Source organism: Microcebus murinus, chromosome 9 (genome assembly GCF_040939455.1).
Source record: "Microcebus murinus isolate Inina chromosome 9, M.murinus_Inina_mat1.0, whole genome shotgun sequence".
Lineage (NCBI taxonomy): Eukaryota > Metazoa > Chordata > Mammalia > Primates > Cheirogaleidae > Microcebus > Microcebus murinus.
Window position 1 is genome coordinate 88,590,564 of NC_134112.1, and position 15,887 is coordinate 88,606,450.

At 38.9% G+C, this 15,887-nt stretch overlaps 1 protein-coding gene across 1 annotated transcript in view; it reads left to right on the forward strand.

The window, feature by feature from the left end:
• The window catches only part of AKR1D1 (aldo-keto reductase family 1 member D1), a 40,261-nt gene that overhangs the window by 4,948 nt on the left and 19,426 nt on the right, over nucleotides 1-15,887 (forward strand). The window contains exons 2-4 of the mRNA XM_012742709.3: nucleotides 4,195-4,362; nucleotides 7,226-7,342; nucleotides 14,039-14,116. Coding sequence (XP_012598163.1) covers nucleotides 4,195-4,362; nucleotides 7,226-7,342; nucleotides 14,039-14,116 — 363 coding nt within the window. The remainder of the gene's footprint in view (nucleotides 1-4,194; nucleotides 4,363-7,225; nucleotides 7,343-14,038; nucleotides 14,117-15,887) is intronic.

Consider the following 15,887-nt stretch of genomic DNA (forward strand, 5'->3'; position numbering starts at 1 on the left):
TCTAATGTGAAGAAAAATATGTAAAATGTGTCTGGAAGATTTAGGGTAGGGAAGGGGTAGAGCTGGGGGTAAGGGTGGATGGGGAGATGGGAGCCTCTCAGATAGGACAGACTCAAGGCTTTCTGTCCCAAGCCACATGACTCACAAACTCTGTAATCATCCAACCCAGGGCTGGGGAGACAGAGGCTAGGATCATCCATGCCCAATTCTTCCACTCTGAAATAAAAGTACTAAATTAGATTTAACTTCAGAATCAGCCTTAGTCCTAGAAGTGGCATTAGATGCCAAAATTTAGCCCTTTCTATGTGGCATGCCTGAGATTCTTTTCAAAACCTTTCATCCCTGCCGGCGCGGTGGCTCACGCCTGTAATCCTAGCACTCTGGGAGGCCAAGGCCGGCGGGTTGCTCAAGGTCAGGAGTTCGAAACCAGCCTGAGCAAGAGCGAGACCCCATATCTACTATAAATAGAAAGAAATTAATTGGCCAACTAATATATATAGAAAAAATTAGCCAGGTATGGTGGCGCATGCCTGTAGTTTCAGCTACTCGGGAGGCTGAGGCAGGATTGCTTGAGCCCAGGAGTTTGAGGTTGCTGTGAGCTAGGCTGATGTCATGGCACTCACTCTAGCCTGGGCAACAAAGCGAGACTCTGTCTCAAAAAAAAAAAAAAAAAAAAAACCTTTCATCCCACAAGAGGTAGAAGGTGAATGCCAGGTTCAGGTAACTCTTTCACATGCTTTGTGTATATGGCCAAGTCTCTTGCTATTTATCCTGGGGATTCCCTTCTAGTTTTGATATGGCAGTTACAGAACAGCAGGGCGTGTGTCCTCAGGAGGCATGGTGACTGGAGCAGAGGCTTGTGTATGCTGTGAGGTATAAGTCCAGTTTCATTCCAAAGATAACTCTAATATTATGGTTCTGTTCAGGCTCTCAATTGTTCCTGCCAGTTTTCCCTTATGGAGTCTTGTTTTCTTGGGCACCTGGATTCTCCAACTGTGTGCAGATCAATACTGTGGGGGGAAAAAGTTTTTGTGGTATTTTTCTTTTTTTTTTTTTTTTTTTGAGACAGGGTCTCACTCTGTCCCCCAGGGTTGGGGTTCATGGGATGCAGTGGCATCACTATAGCTCAGCAATTTCAAACTCCTAGGCTTAAGTGATCCTCCTGCCTTGGCCTCCTAAAATGCTAGGATTACAGGCATGAGCCACCTTACCCCGGCCTTAAAAAAAAAAATTGTTTATTAGCATGCCCAAAGGGCAAAAACCAAGTATTTTCTTTCTTTCAGAGAACATTTGTGTTTGCTTCCTACAGATTCCTTGGAGTCACTGCTACCTGATAATCACATTAAACTGGTCACCAAACTTTGGCCATATGGGCTTTAAATTTTCACAGGGACTACAGGTGACCATAGTCTTCTAGGGAGTGTTTTACTTACCTTTTTCATCTCCTGCATTCCTCCCTTCTACATTCAGACTTTCCCACAAAATTTAGAAAAGGCTCCTTGATGGTAGCTAAATAATTAAAGATTTTTACTACTGCAGTTCGCTTCTTTGCCATAATCCTTGTTAAACAAAGCATCATCCATATACATTCAGCACTGTGGTAGACCACACTCCTGCCTGAGCCCTTGCCTTTCTCACTCTCTTTATCCTAAATGCTCTTCTGTACTTCATTTCTTGGGTTAATCTTTGTAAATACAAGCATACACTTTTATATGCATTGCTGAGGATTCCTTTCATTGTGTACTTTAGTCTATGTTTACATGATCAGTTCCAGCTCATAAAATCTCAGTGATATTGCTGAGGTTATATTGACCATCTTGTATTAAGCTGCATGCTTTTCATTAATATGTAGACACCCGAGAATGAAAGTATGTTTTTATTTTCTTCCCTGTAAATCTCTGGACATCATGCCTCATCTGTCCTTTCCATTGTATGTTGGTTGTCACATTTGCCATCACTCATATGTCTTATTTTATAGGTTTTTTTTCTGGCCTCTTAATCCAATTTATATTCAAGCCCCATTAATCATGTGGTTACTTAATTAATCAAACAACTATTTCTAATATTCCTGGAATGTGTGTCTCCTTTTCTCAGCTATTTGATATTTGTGACTATGAATTTTAACTTCTAATATCATCTGTGCAGCTGGTTTGTTCACTGTTCATATCCTCTTGTCTTCTCTGTAGTGATGACTTTCAACTGAAGTAGGGAAAGAAAATACCATATATGCTCCTAGGGCTTTCTCTTTCCTACCCAGAACTAGAAAGTCACTAGAAATACATTTCAGATTTTTTGCCTCACTTATCCTGCAACGAATCAATAACTGTAGTCCAGAGTTCACAGTCTGCTTTGACTTGGCAAGCAATGGTTAGAACACTGAAAACATAGAAACAAGCCCAAGTAGTTTGGGCTCCAAGGAAATATATTGAAAGAAAGAACCAAAATGAGCCACACTCTTGTATATTTAAATGTCATCACAACTGAAGAACACTGATTTATGTGAAATCTGAAAAATGGTGTCTTAATCTGTTTTGTGCTACTGTGACAAAACACCTAAGACTGGGTAATTGATAAAGGACAGTAATTTATTCTCTCATAGGTCTGTAGCCGGGGAAGTCCAAGATCAAGGCACTGGCAGGTTAGAGCCCAGTCTCTCTGCTTCCAAAATGGCACCTTTAATGCTGCATTCCTGGTGTGGAAAAATGCTGTTACTCACATGGCAGAAGAGCAGAAGAGGGAGAACTCACTCCCTCAAGCCCTTTTTATAGCCTCATTAATCCTGAACACCTCCCATTAGGTGCCACATCCAACACTGTTACACTGGGGATTAATTTTCAACATGAGTTTTGGAAAGGACAAAAATATAGCAAATGGATAATATCTACCTCAAGTGTCAATAATTTGTAGGTTTTGTTTTGTTTTTGTTTTTGTTTTTTGTCCTGTTAATGTTTAGGAGACAGGATATGCTTAATTCTTCTTTTGTGTAATGCAGGTTAATAAAGATTTGTCTATCAAATTTGATAAAAATATATCTTGAAAAACCTAACATGTCCCCCAACAATCTTTATTCTCCAGCTTTACTGAGGTGTAATTGGCATACAATAAACTATAGAAGTTTAAAGTAAACAATTTAATGAATTTGACATATACATACACTTGTGAAACCATTACCACAGTCAAGATAATGAACATACTCACAGGCCTAGTCCTTGCTACCTTAAAAAAAAAAAGAAGTATATAATAGTTTAAATTTTTAATTTTAAAAAAAAAAAAAAGATGATGAACATATATATCAACTCTAAAGTGTTCCTCATGCCACTTTGTAATCCCTCTTCCTACCCATACCCTTTCCCCCAGGCAATCTGTTTTTCTCACTACAGACTAGTTGTATATTCTAGCATTTTATATAAGTGAAATAATAAAGTATTTACTCTTTTTGGCTTGGCTTCTTTAACCCAATATAATTACTTTGAGATTCATTCACATTATGTGTATCATCAGTTCATGCCTTTTTATTACTGGGTAGTATTCCGTGCTATGGATATATCTCAATTTGTTTACCTAAACTTTTAATTTATAATTTAGCTTTCTTCACTTAGCTTTTGTCCTCCTATGACAAAGCTTTCATGAAATCTCCTGTCATGAGTAAAACTGATCAAATCACATTTTCGAACCCATAAAACTGAGGGCAGACCTGGAATTAATGGAGTCTCCTTGTGGGGAAGGGAAGTCCTCTAGGAAGTCAGTTTCTCCTGTCTCTGGACATCTTCTTTGTTTTTTTTTTTTGTTTTTTTTTTGAGACAGAGTCTCCCTCTGTTGCCTGGGTAGAGTGCTGTGACGTCAGCCCAGCTCACAGCAATCTCAAACTCCTGGGCTCAAGCAATCCCTCTCCCTCATCCTCCCAAATAACTGAGACTATAGACATGTGTCATCACAATCAGCTAATTTTTCTATATTTTGGAGAGACAGGGTCTCACTCATGCTCAGGCCAGTCTCGAACTCCTAGCCTCAAGTGATCCTTCTGCCTCGCCCTCCTAAAGTGCTGGGATTACAGGTGCAAGCTACTACACCTGGTGAAATGTGTTATTTTAGCTGTGAAACAAAGTACATGCAAAATGTCCTGATTAATGATGATTAAACTAAAAGAAAGACCCATTTCTCTTTTCTCCAACCTCAACTTCCTTGTCATTTCAGACCCCTAAGGGAGCCTGTGCAACATCAGTGAAGGCTGCCATCGACATAGGGTACAGACACATTGACGGGGCCTACATCTACAAAAACGAGCACGAAGTCGGGGAGGCTATCCGGGAGAAGATAGCAGAAGGAAAGGTGCGGAGGGAGGACATCTTCTACTGCGGAAAGGTGAGATCTTGCCTTATTCTTCATCTCCTTATATTAATGGTACATCTGTGGTTACTTTTCTCCAAAAGAACATTGGACAAAGCTCCTTCTCAACTGTCAGATCCCTCACTCTTGAAAGGAACTTAGGGTCTAAATAGCCCCATGAAGGTTAGAACAAAACTCTTTCTTCACACATGGGCGTTAATTTAAGACAACTTAATTCAGGAAAAGCCTAATCTACAAAGCAGAAAGATTGGGAAGTGGTAGGAAAGGGGGTGGTGTTTCATATTATATAAGCATTTGCCAAAGTTTTCTTTAAAAAAAGCAGTCTTTTTCTTTTGTGGGGGCCAATTTGTCCATAGATTACTATTTTTTTAATCTAAATATAATTCACCTACCTAAAGTGCACCATTTTAAATCAAAGATTTTTAGTATATATACAAAGTTGTGCAACCATCACCATTACCTAAATCTAGAATATTTTTATTGCTTCAGAAAGAAACTTCATCCCCATTAGCAATCATTTCCCATTTATTCCTCTCCCCTAGTCACTGGTAACCACTCTGATCTACTCTCTGTCTTTATAGTTTTCCTATTCTGGGCATTTAATACCAATGGAATCATACAATATATGTCCTTTTGTGTCTAGCTTATTTCACTTAGTATGTTTCCAAGGTTCATCCATGTGAAGCTGAAAATCTGCATACCTGACAACCTAGCAATTCCCCTTTTTAATATACACTCGAGAGAATTTTTGTCTAATGTGACCAATATAATTTATAACTATGTCTAGAGCACCATTGTTAGTGATAGCTCAGAACTAGGAAGAACTCAAAGGCCCACCAACAGTAGATGGGCAAATGGATTGTAATATGTTCAAACACAGTACATGAGTAATAATGAATAAAATACAGCTAAAAGCACTAATGGGGATAAATTTCAACATGATAGTAAGGGGAAAAAGCCAGCTGTGCCGGCTTCTTGGGTAGGCACCCCATGCAAGCCTTTATGTCCCATAGAGCTGCAATTGTCCCCAAGTCCCAGGCCACAGACCCATACTAGTTTGTGGCCTATTAGGAACCAGGCTGTGTAGCAGGAGGTGAAGTAGTGAATGAGTGAGCAAAGGCTCATATATATTTACAGCCACTCCCCACCGCTCACATCACTACATAAGCTCCTCCTCCTGTCAGTTCAGGGCAGCATTAGATTGGCATAGGAGCACAAACCCTACTGTAAACTGTGCATGCGAGGGATCTAGGTTGCACGCTCCTTATGAGAATCTAATGCCTGATGATCTGAGATAGAGCTGAGGTGGTGATGCTAGTGCTGGGGAGTGGCTGCAAATACAGCTTATTGTTAGCAGAGAGGTTTGATTGTACAATAAATGTAATGCACTTGAATCATCCTGAAACCATCCCCCCCATCCCCCAGGTCCATGGAAAAATTGTCTTTCATGACATTGGTCCCTGGTGCCAAAAAGGTTGGAGACTGCTGCTATAGAGTCATTTCTTGCTAGGGTAGATGTTAAAGTTAGCACATAAGAAGTGGTCAAAACATCCTTTAAAATCCTATAAATTGTCAAAAAGTATAACTGTACATGCAACCCAACATTTATACATATACAATGTCAATAATGTGCTATGTGTGATAAAGCACATACAGGCAAAATATGAGAGTATTTACTTAAATAAACAGAAGGAGTGTGTGCAGCTGAGTTCATGTAATGTGCAGTTGCTATTGGCCCCGTGAGTTTGGTTTTTCACTATAGCTCAGTCAGTGCCTGAGAAGTAAGGTGGGGTAGTGGTTAAGTGCACTGACTCTGATACTAGATCACCCAGGTCAGAATCCCAGATGTCACCACTAGCTGTGAGTTGCTTAGCAATTCTGGACCTCAGTTTTGTTCTCTGTAAAATGGGGATAATAATGTTAACTATTTCTTAATGTGATTATGAGTTCGCATTTACAAAGCATTTAAACACTACCTGGCACAAAGCTAATAATATATATGCTTGTTCAATAAAAGTGAATTAAAATATAAAACAGAATTTCCACTTAGACCATATGGCAGCAAGAACACCAAAGCCCCCCCCCAGCAACAACAAAAACACATTTAATACATTTTCCCACAACTTTCTCCATATTAAGTTTTCTCTGTGCTTTTAAGGCAAAGAAAAAGAAAAATCATTGTCCAATAGTGGGAAAAAATCAGATTTTTGCTTACTCTTTTTCTTGTTACAAAATATATATATATATATATATATATATATATATATATATATATATATATAAATTCAAAACTTTTTTCCCAAAGTGAACAAAATGGAGAAGTTGCCAGATTGCCCTGGGGTCTGAGTAGGACCAAATGAGAACAAAAGACCAGTGAAAGGGAATCTAAATCTATGCAATGATTTAAAATTTCACCAGGCACCACCTACCACAATGTGAAGAATTCACTGAAGCCCAGCACATAGCCATAATCGTCACTCATTTGAATCACATCTTTTATCAAAGTGGCATGAAAATAAAGTGTCAGACTAGGTCAAAACCACTAGAACATCGTGTAAGTTACCTTAGTTACACAATGAGGAAAAGTGGGAGCACTAAGGGTCTATTAGCGAATTTTCCCAGAAAGAAAGAAGACTTTGTCACCAAATTAGGCACTCCATGGTCAAGTAGATCTATAAGTCTTCTGTACTATATTTGGATAAAGCTATACTCTGGGTGTCAAGAGTTTTATCAACTCATCCTATACTCAGGTGACACTGCATCTTAAACATATTTTTATGAAGTGAAATGTGTGTGAGTACTATGCAAAGAATAAAGGGCTACATTATTGTAAAAATAATGTGGACGTTAGTTAACTCTTCCCTTTTGATCCTTTCAGCTGTGGGCTACAAATCATGAGCCAGAGATGGTCCGCCCAGCCCTGGAGAGGACGCTCAAAATCCTCCAGCTAGATTACGTGGATCTTTACATCGTTGAAATACCCATGGCCTTTAAGGTGAGTTCAGATACCTAAAAGGTTCGGTCTGTGTACCCTTGCAACCTTGAGCCAATAGCTATGTGCATGAAACTAGTTTATGACTTAGCACCACAGAATATTTTATTACCACAGATCAAAGAGTACTGACCTAGCCTGACAAATACCCCCAAAGATGATGTCAGCAGACTCAGGCCTGGATTCCAAGTTTCTTGATTCTCAATTCAATGCAGTTTCTATTATACTATTCCTATTTTTACAATTATAGTTTAAGCTCTTTCCAGCAAACCAACCTGTAGTCCCCTAACTATAGTCTACATTTTAGTTGTCCGACATCTAGACACACCCTCCTTCTCACTCACACAGTCACAAAAATGTCCCTGTACAACATAATGCAAAATAATATATATGGCTAAAAATATAATCATCTTCCACCTCCTCCAAAGGGAGATAACCCAAAGAATAGTCAGATTTTTTGACACTGGTACAAGGCCAGTGTATCTATCCATAGATATTATCTATTCCTCTAGTTCAAATGAAATCTTTCCTTGTACTTTTTCAATCTATGTATTCAATGTTAATTTAACTACCAAGAAAATACCCAATATACACAACTAAAGAGCACTAACTGCTTCACAATTTATTGAGGGATGAAGAGATCAAGCAGTAAAATTGGCCATGGGTTTGCAAGGAAAATCAGATCCTCTTGGTCAGAAAGAACATGACTTTCTTGCCATAAGGATTCCATTTTCAAGGCAAGAAAAAAAAAGAGAAAGAGAGAATAGGACTTTCTGTCATTGCAGAAAGTTCCTTTAGGCAATCAATCTGACTGCCCTGTTCTATTCTCTGGGATTACTTTACTGTTCACTCTTAGTGGTCATCCAAGATGAACGTTGGGAACGATTCCCCTTCAGTATCCTATTTCCTGGAGATAGGGTTTGGAAGCTTTGTGATTGCCTTGGCAATAATAGGCTTTAATTAGTCATGTAGTGATTTCATGGGCAAGAATAGCCCTTAACAACCTGACTCCTTAGTTTACCTAATTATTTTTAAAAATAAAGAAAAAAAAACCCAAATAGGCTTTTGGCAAATTTACATTCAGTCAGCTCCATGAATGAGTAATTAAAACTAGAAACCCTATAGGGTGACATAGATTTTATCTAATCCTTGGCCTGTGGGTTTTTGCCTCTTAGTCTTAGAGCATTTTGCTCTACCCACCCGCCCATCCTCAGCTTAATGGCCTCCGACTTGCTCTCTGGCATGAAATAATACCAGAAAGGGAGTATGCTCCCTATGCTCCTTGCACCAGTCTCAATGGTGCACCTTTGTTGGGCAGGGCATCATAACCTAAGATCTTGCTTTCAGAGGGACCTTAAGAAACATTATTCTCCCAAGGCCCAATTAGGAAAGAAGTTCACCTGCACCAGCTACTCTAGCAGGTTCATGCTGCACTGGTTACTGGTAATACTTTAGCCCACTACACCTTGGCCTGCAACTTCTACCACTTGGATGAGTCCAGAGAGACAGAACAGACAACAAGTTAAGCAAAGCAACTTTATTATTCACAGTTAGGCAACAGGGACAACAGAAGCCTAGCACTCATGGTGAGTCTTAGGGTAGGAACTCACACCACAGGCTTGAAAAATTTTTGACACAAAGATTAGGATAGGTTTGAAGTAAAAAGTTTATTTTACTTCCCAAGAAAGGACAGGGCATGGCAGGAAAGAAAGAAGAAGTGCTGACCCTGAGGGGTCACAGTTGTAAAATGATAACAGGAGGTGGCTGTGTTTGTTTTTTTCCCCTCTACTAGCTTTACCAGACTTCTCAGAATGTGCTTCTGGTGGATGTGGAGGAGGGTTAGGAGGCATCCCTCCAAGACAACCTCCTGAGTGGTAGACCCAGTACCAGATTTTTCACACTAGACCAAACCAAAGAGCTACCACTCCTAGACTTGAGTGTATGACCATTTCCAGAGCCCATGAGATTCACCAAGTTCCAAATAGTACCAAGGCCAGTGAGAAGGATATCTTGAGAGCTGCATAGCAAAGGAAGGAGTGGTTTTAAGACAGAGGCAGAAAAGTTAGTTCCCCATACAGAGGTAGAAGAGTGACTTTTCCATACGGGCCAGGGTGCTAGGGTGGGAATGCTAGTGTGGGAATTTGCACTGCAGGATGAGAAAGAATTCTCAACACAAAGATTAGGAGAGGTTTGAAGCAAAAAGTTTATTTTACTTTCCAAGAGAGGACAGGGCATGTCATGAAAGAAAGAAGTGCTGGCTCCAAGGGTAAGGGCCTTTTTATTGGGGGTGAAAAATGGTAAAAAAAAAAAAAAAAAAAAAAAATAGCTATTGTAAAATGATAACAGGAGGCAGCTGTGAAGGAACTGTGTTGATTTGGGGTTTGTTTTTTTTCCTTTTGTCTGGCTTTATTGGACTTCTTAAAATGTGATTCTGGCAGATGTGGGAGAGGGCCATGCTCCTTCTAGCTACTCAGTATTTTTGAAATGCTATAAAAACAAACTTTTTTTTTTTTTTTTTTTTTTGAGACAGAGTCTCACTCTGTTGCCAGGGCTAGAGTGCCATGGCATCAGCCTAGCTCACAGCAACCTCAAACTCCTGGGCTCAAGCAATCCTCCTGCCTTAGCCTCCTGAATAGCTGGGACTACAGGCATGTGTCACCATGCCCTGCTAATTTTTTCTACATATTTTTAGTTGGCCAATTAATTTCTTTCTATGTATAGTAGAGATGGCATCTCGCTCTTGCGCAGGCTGGTTTCGAACTCCTGACCTTGAGCAATCCTCCCGCCATGGCCTCCCAGAGTGGTATGATTATAGGCATGAGCCACTGTGCCTGGCCAAAATAAACTCTTAAAGACAACAAGTTAAGGTACAGGTTGATAATCAAACAAAGAGGCAATTGTGTACTGTGATCTTTCTCTCTTTTTTGTTAGGTAGTTTATTAACAACACTGTCCTTTCAGTGAGCTGCTCCCCCAAGGCTCGGGAAAATTGCCCAGGTTGGATGGAGTCTCATCTGCGCATGCCCCACATTGGTCTTTATCCTCCTGAGCCTAACAACTTCAACATCCTGTGTATTGCAGTAATTTCTTGGTTTCAAGTTCTTGAGTATTAGCATCTCAGCCCTCATGTTCATTCAGTTAATGTTGGCTCTTGTTCAAATGGCAGATTTCTTTCATCTAAGTACTAACCAGGCCTGACCCTGCTTAGCAACATCAGACAAGATTGAGCATGTTCAGGATGGTATGGCTATAGACTCAAATGGCAGATTTCTAATCTAAGTTTTAAAAATTTGGAGAAACCCTGTATAGTCACGAGTCACTTAACAACGGGATGCATTCTGTGAAATGTGCCATTGGGCAATTTTGTCATTGTGCAAACATTGTACAGTGTCCTTCTGCAATCCTAGATAGTATAACCTTCTGCACACTTAAGCTGTTATGGTACAGCCTATTGCTCCTAGGCTACACACCTGTACGGCATGTTACTGTACTGAATACTATACACAACTATAACACAATGGTGAGTATTTGTATATCTAAACATAGAAAATGTACAGTGAAAATGTGATATAAAAGATAAAATGGGCCAGACGCGGTGGCTCACGCCTGTAATCCTAGTACCCCGGGAGGCCAAGGCAGGTGGATTGCTCAAGGTCAGGAGTTTGAAACCAGCCTGAGCAAGAGTGAGACCCCATCTCTACTTAAATAGAAAGAAATTAATTGGACAACTAATATATATAGAAAAAATTAGCCGGGCATGGTGGCACATGCCTGTAGTCTGTATAGGCATGTAGTCTCAGCTACTCAGGAGGCTGAGGCAGTAGGATCGCCTGAGCCCAGGAGTTTGAGGTTGCTGTGAGCTAGGCTGACGCCACGGCACTCACTCTAGCCTGGGCAACAAACTGAGACCCTGTCTCAAAAAAAATAAAATGTAGGCCAGGTGTGGTGACTCATGCCTATAATCCTAGCACTCTGGGAAGCCGAGGTGGGAGAATCACTCAAGCTCAGGAGTTTGAGACTAGCCTGAGCAAGAGCAAGACCCCATCTCTACTAGAATAGAAAAATTAGCTTGGTATTGTGGCACACACCTGTAATCCCAGCTACTTAGGAGACGAAGACAAGAGGATCACTTAAGCCCAGGAGTTTGAGCTTGCAGTGAGTTATAGATGACATCACTGGACTCCACCCAGGGTGACAGAGCGAGACTCTGTCTAAAAAAAAAAAAAAAAGATTACATGTGATATACCTGTATGGGGCACTTATGAATGGAGCTTCTAGGGCTGGAAGTTGCTCTAGAAGAATCAGTGAATGGTGAGTGAACTTAAAGGCCTAATACATTACTGTACACTACTATAGATTTTATAAAAACTGTATGCTTAGGCTATACTAAATTTATTAAAATATAGTTTATTCTTCAATACTAAATCAACCTTAGCTTACTGTAACTTTAACTTTTAAATTTTTTAAATCTTTTTTGACTTTCTTGTAATAACACTTAGCTTAAAACACAAACACATCATATAGCTATTCAATAATATTCTCTTTATATCTTTATTCTATAAGCTTTTTTCCTATTAATTTTTTTTTAACTTTATATGCTTTTTGTTAAAAATTAGGACAGAAACAAACACATTAGGCTGGGCCTACATGGGGTCAGGATCACTGCTATCATTGTCTTCCACCTCCATATCTTGTCCCATTTGAAGGTCTTCAGGGGCAATAATGTGCATGGAGCTGTCATCTCCTATGACAACAATGCCTTCTTCTGGAATACCTCCTGAAGGACATGTCTGAGGCTGTTTTATACATTTTTTTAATAAGTAGAAGGAGTACACTCTAATAATAAAAAGTATAGTATAGTTCATAAAGCAGTAACATACCTACCTGTTTGTTATAATTATGTGTTATACTTTTACATGACTGTCAGTGTAGTAAGTTTATTTACAATAGCATCACCATAAACATGACAGCTATGGTATTACTAGGCAACAGGAATTTTTAAGCTTCTTTATAATTTTATGGGACCACTATCATGGATGTAGTACATCATTGACAGAAATATACAGCACATGACTGTGTTTAAAAGTGAGAATACAAAATTTACTTCTTTGTGGCTAATTGCATTGAAAATCCTTTTGGAGAAGGTGAATAGAGAATTTCTATTCTTATTCTTGGTGGTATCAAAGCTCAAAGACACAGAAGGCAAAACTTTTAATAGTGTGAAATGACACAACATAATGATTTTACCTGCCAACTAAACCTATAATGGAAAAATCAATATTTGAAGCTAAAATATCAAATGCTTTTTTAATCTTATGATTAAAACCCTTTCTTGGTGCACTTTATTATTTATTTTTTGGTTTTTTAAATTTTTTTTTCAGTCTCATTCATGACCTTGAAAGTTGATTATTTTTTTTTTTTTTTTTTTTTTTGAGACAGAGTCTCGCTTTGTTGCCCTGGCTATAGTGAGTGCCGTGGCGTCAGCCTAGCTCACAGCAACCTCAAACTCCTGGGCTCAAGCAATCCTGCTGCCTCAGCCTCCCGAGTAGCTGGGACTACAGGCATGCGCCACCATGCCCGGCTAATTTTTTGTATATATATTAGTTGGCCAATTAATTTCTTTCTATTTATAGTAGAGATGGGGTCTCGCTCTTGCTCAGGCTGGTTTCGAACTCCTGACCTCGAGCAATCCGCCCGCCTCGGCCTCCCAGAGAGCTAGGATTACAGGCGTGAGCCACCGCGCCCGGCCAGTTGATTATTTTTTAAGTGTCAAGTTAAGAAGCAGACATAATTTTAGAACAACAAAATTTAAAAAGTTATAAGATATGATTAAAAGATGAACAAGAATGAGAGTCAACCGCATGGATATTTAAAGGGTTGGATTATTGTTCCAATAGTGGCTGACAGTGGAAAACAGGAATGGAGGAAAGAGACAGTGAGGTTTATCAGGATGAAAGGATTTGTAAAGTAGACACAGTAGAAGCTCAAGGGAGACACCTAGAAATGTGAAGTAACAGCTACTCATTTGGAAAAGGGTATTGCCTGACTCAGCCTCCAGGCTTAGCTTTCCTTTTGGCACAAGCAGTTTGAGGGTCCTAAGATTTTTTTATTAATATTTTCCTTTAGAGTTTAATGACAAAATTGCCTAGCAACACATTTCTCAGAACATATCCTATCACTAAGAGATATATGACTACATATATAATACACATATAAAAGTGTATCTTATCTATTATATATTTATATAGACAAAGAAATAAGTAAATTTGAATTGTTTTCCCAGGACCAAGGTACAGATTGTCCCTGACTTACACTGGTTCAGCTTAACATTTTCAAACATTACGATGGTGTGAAGGCACTACCCATTCAGTAGAAACCAGACCTTGAATTTTGAATTTTGGTCTTTTTCCAGGCTAGTAGTATGCAGTATGATACTCTCTCGCAATGCTGGGCAGTGGCAGCAAGCTGCAGCTCCCAGTCGGCCATGGGATCACAAGAGTAAATGACCTAGGATGTTGGTTAGGTTAGGGGTATTAAATGGATTTGTGACTTACAATATTTTCAACTTACAATGGGTTTATCAGGATGGGACTTTGCCACAAGTCGAAGCATGTGTAAAAAGGTATATTGACAATTCGAACTGTGTAATTTTAATTGCCAGATATAAGTAAAATGAATTATACTTATGCTTTTTTTACAGCCAGGAGATGAAATATACCCCAGAGATGAGAATGGCAAATGGTTATATCACAAGTCAAATCTGTGTGCCACTTGGGAGGTAAGTTCAAATGGGCCCCTTATTTTAAAAGACTAAAAACTATAATTTGATGATTCCTGTCATTTATGGAGAGATGCAGCCTTTACTCCCAAGGGAAAGTAACAGTCAGAACAGGTATTTCTAACTGTAAGTAAAGGTATATGAAACCTCCACTTCTGGATGCTGAATAATACTCAGTTTTCTTTTGTTGTAAGAGAAGAATGCCAAGGTAAAAAGAAAAGGTGGTGTGGAAGGAAGGAGAAAGTAAAGGAAATATGTTCTAATGTACCAGTAATTAAAATATATTAATGAGATAAATTTACAAATTTAAAGAATTGAATTTTAAAATACCAATAATATGATGTCTAAAAGAAACAAAACAAAATGATACATAAAAACCTTAGAAACAATTCTTGTTCCATTTCTGAGCAAGCTGCTAGCTCTCTCCCTAAGATCACTAGAGTGGAAAACTGTAGGAAAATGATAAGAAAATGCTTATGGAGTCATAGACAAGGATGGGTTTGCTTATGAGCTTTGACCTAGAGTAGAAAGCAATCCAATGAGCAGTAAGAATATAGGAGAGGAATTATTGGAGGTTTTTTTTTTTTGCATTTCCTTTACTCCTGCCACAGCTTGAGGGACTAGTGTTCAGGTGTCTTTGGGAATAAATTAGAGCAGCACTAAAATCCTGCACTTGTGAGAAGATGAGAAAACATAAGTTACTAACTGACAGCTGGCAGTTGTTTCCCACCTATACCATTCCAAACTCCACAAGATGGGAAATTACACTCTGGTAAATCTCTCTTTCTATTTACTTCCCCCTGGAGGAAACAGCTGAAGATCTGAACTGTGGAGTTGTTTTGAGGGGTGAGGAGGCACTAAAGTTTGGTGCCTGGGGCTCTCCATCCAAGACAGCATACACTCCTGACCACACTGAAGCTAATCAGGTTTGGAGTCTGGCATACGCTTCCAAGGGGCTGCTCCCTGATAGGGTAGTCAGTATCCCCATGAGAAAATGAATTCATAGCCCGAAATAACAAAGCATTTATTTCATAAGAAGACAACATAACTCAATTACATACACAGGACAGAGAACCAAGAACCTTTAAATTAGTCAGTTAATATATTAAAGAACATAAGAAAAGATATTAGCAATATGAAACAAGAACAATAAAACATTATTTTAAAAACAATCAAAAATAATAATTAGGAAAAATAAAAAACCCAATGCAGTAGATTGGGATAAATAGTAGCATGGACATAGACTTTTTAAAAAATATCAAATTAAGAGATCAGAATGAAGAAATCTCCCAGTATGAAGAAATAAAGAACAAGAATTTTTTTTTAAATATTAAAAGCTAAGAGATGTAAAAAATAAAATTAGAATTTCCAGTATCTACACAATCGGAGTCTAAGAAAAAAGCAAGAAGAAAAAAGGACAAGAAGTAATATTAGAGGGGAAAAAACCCAAAGATACTGACTGGATCATGGAGTGCAAAAGAGGGAAGCTAATAACATTTAGGACTATCATGGGTGCAGTGTTGTATACCAGTAATCTCAGCTACTTGGGAGGCTGAAGGTGGGAGGATCATTTAAGGCCCAAAATTCAAGACCACAGCACCCTATGATCACACCTGTGAATACGTCAGTTCACTAGAGCCTGGGCAACATAGTGAGATCCCATCTCTAAAACAAGCAAACAAACAAAAAAATTATCAAACATAAAGAGAAAATGTTAAAATTTCCAGAGTATAGCAAATAAGCTAATAATAGAGGCAAAATGGAATAGTAA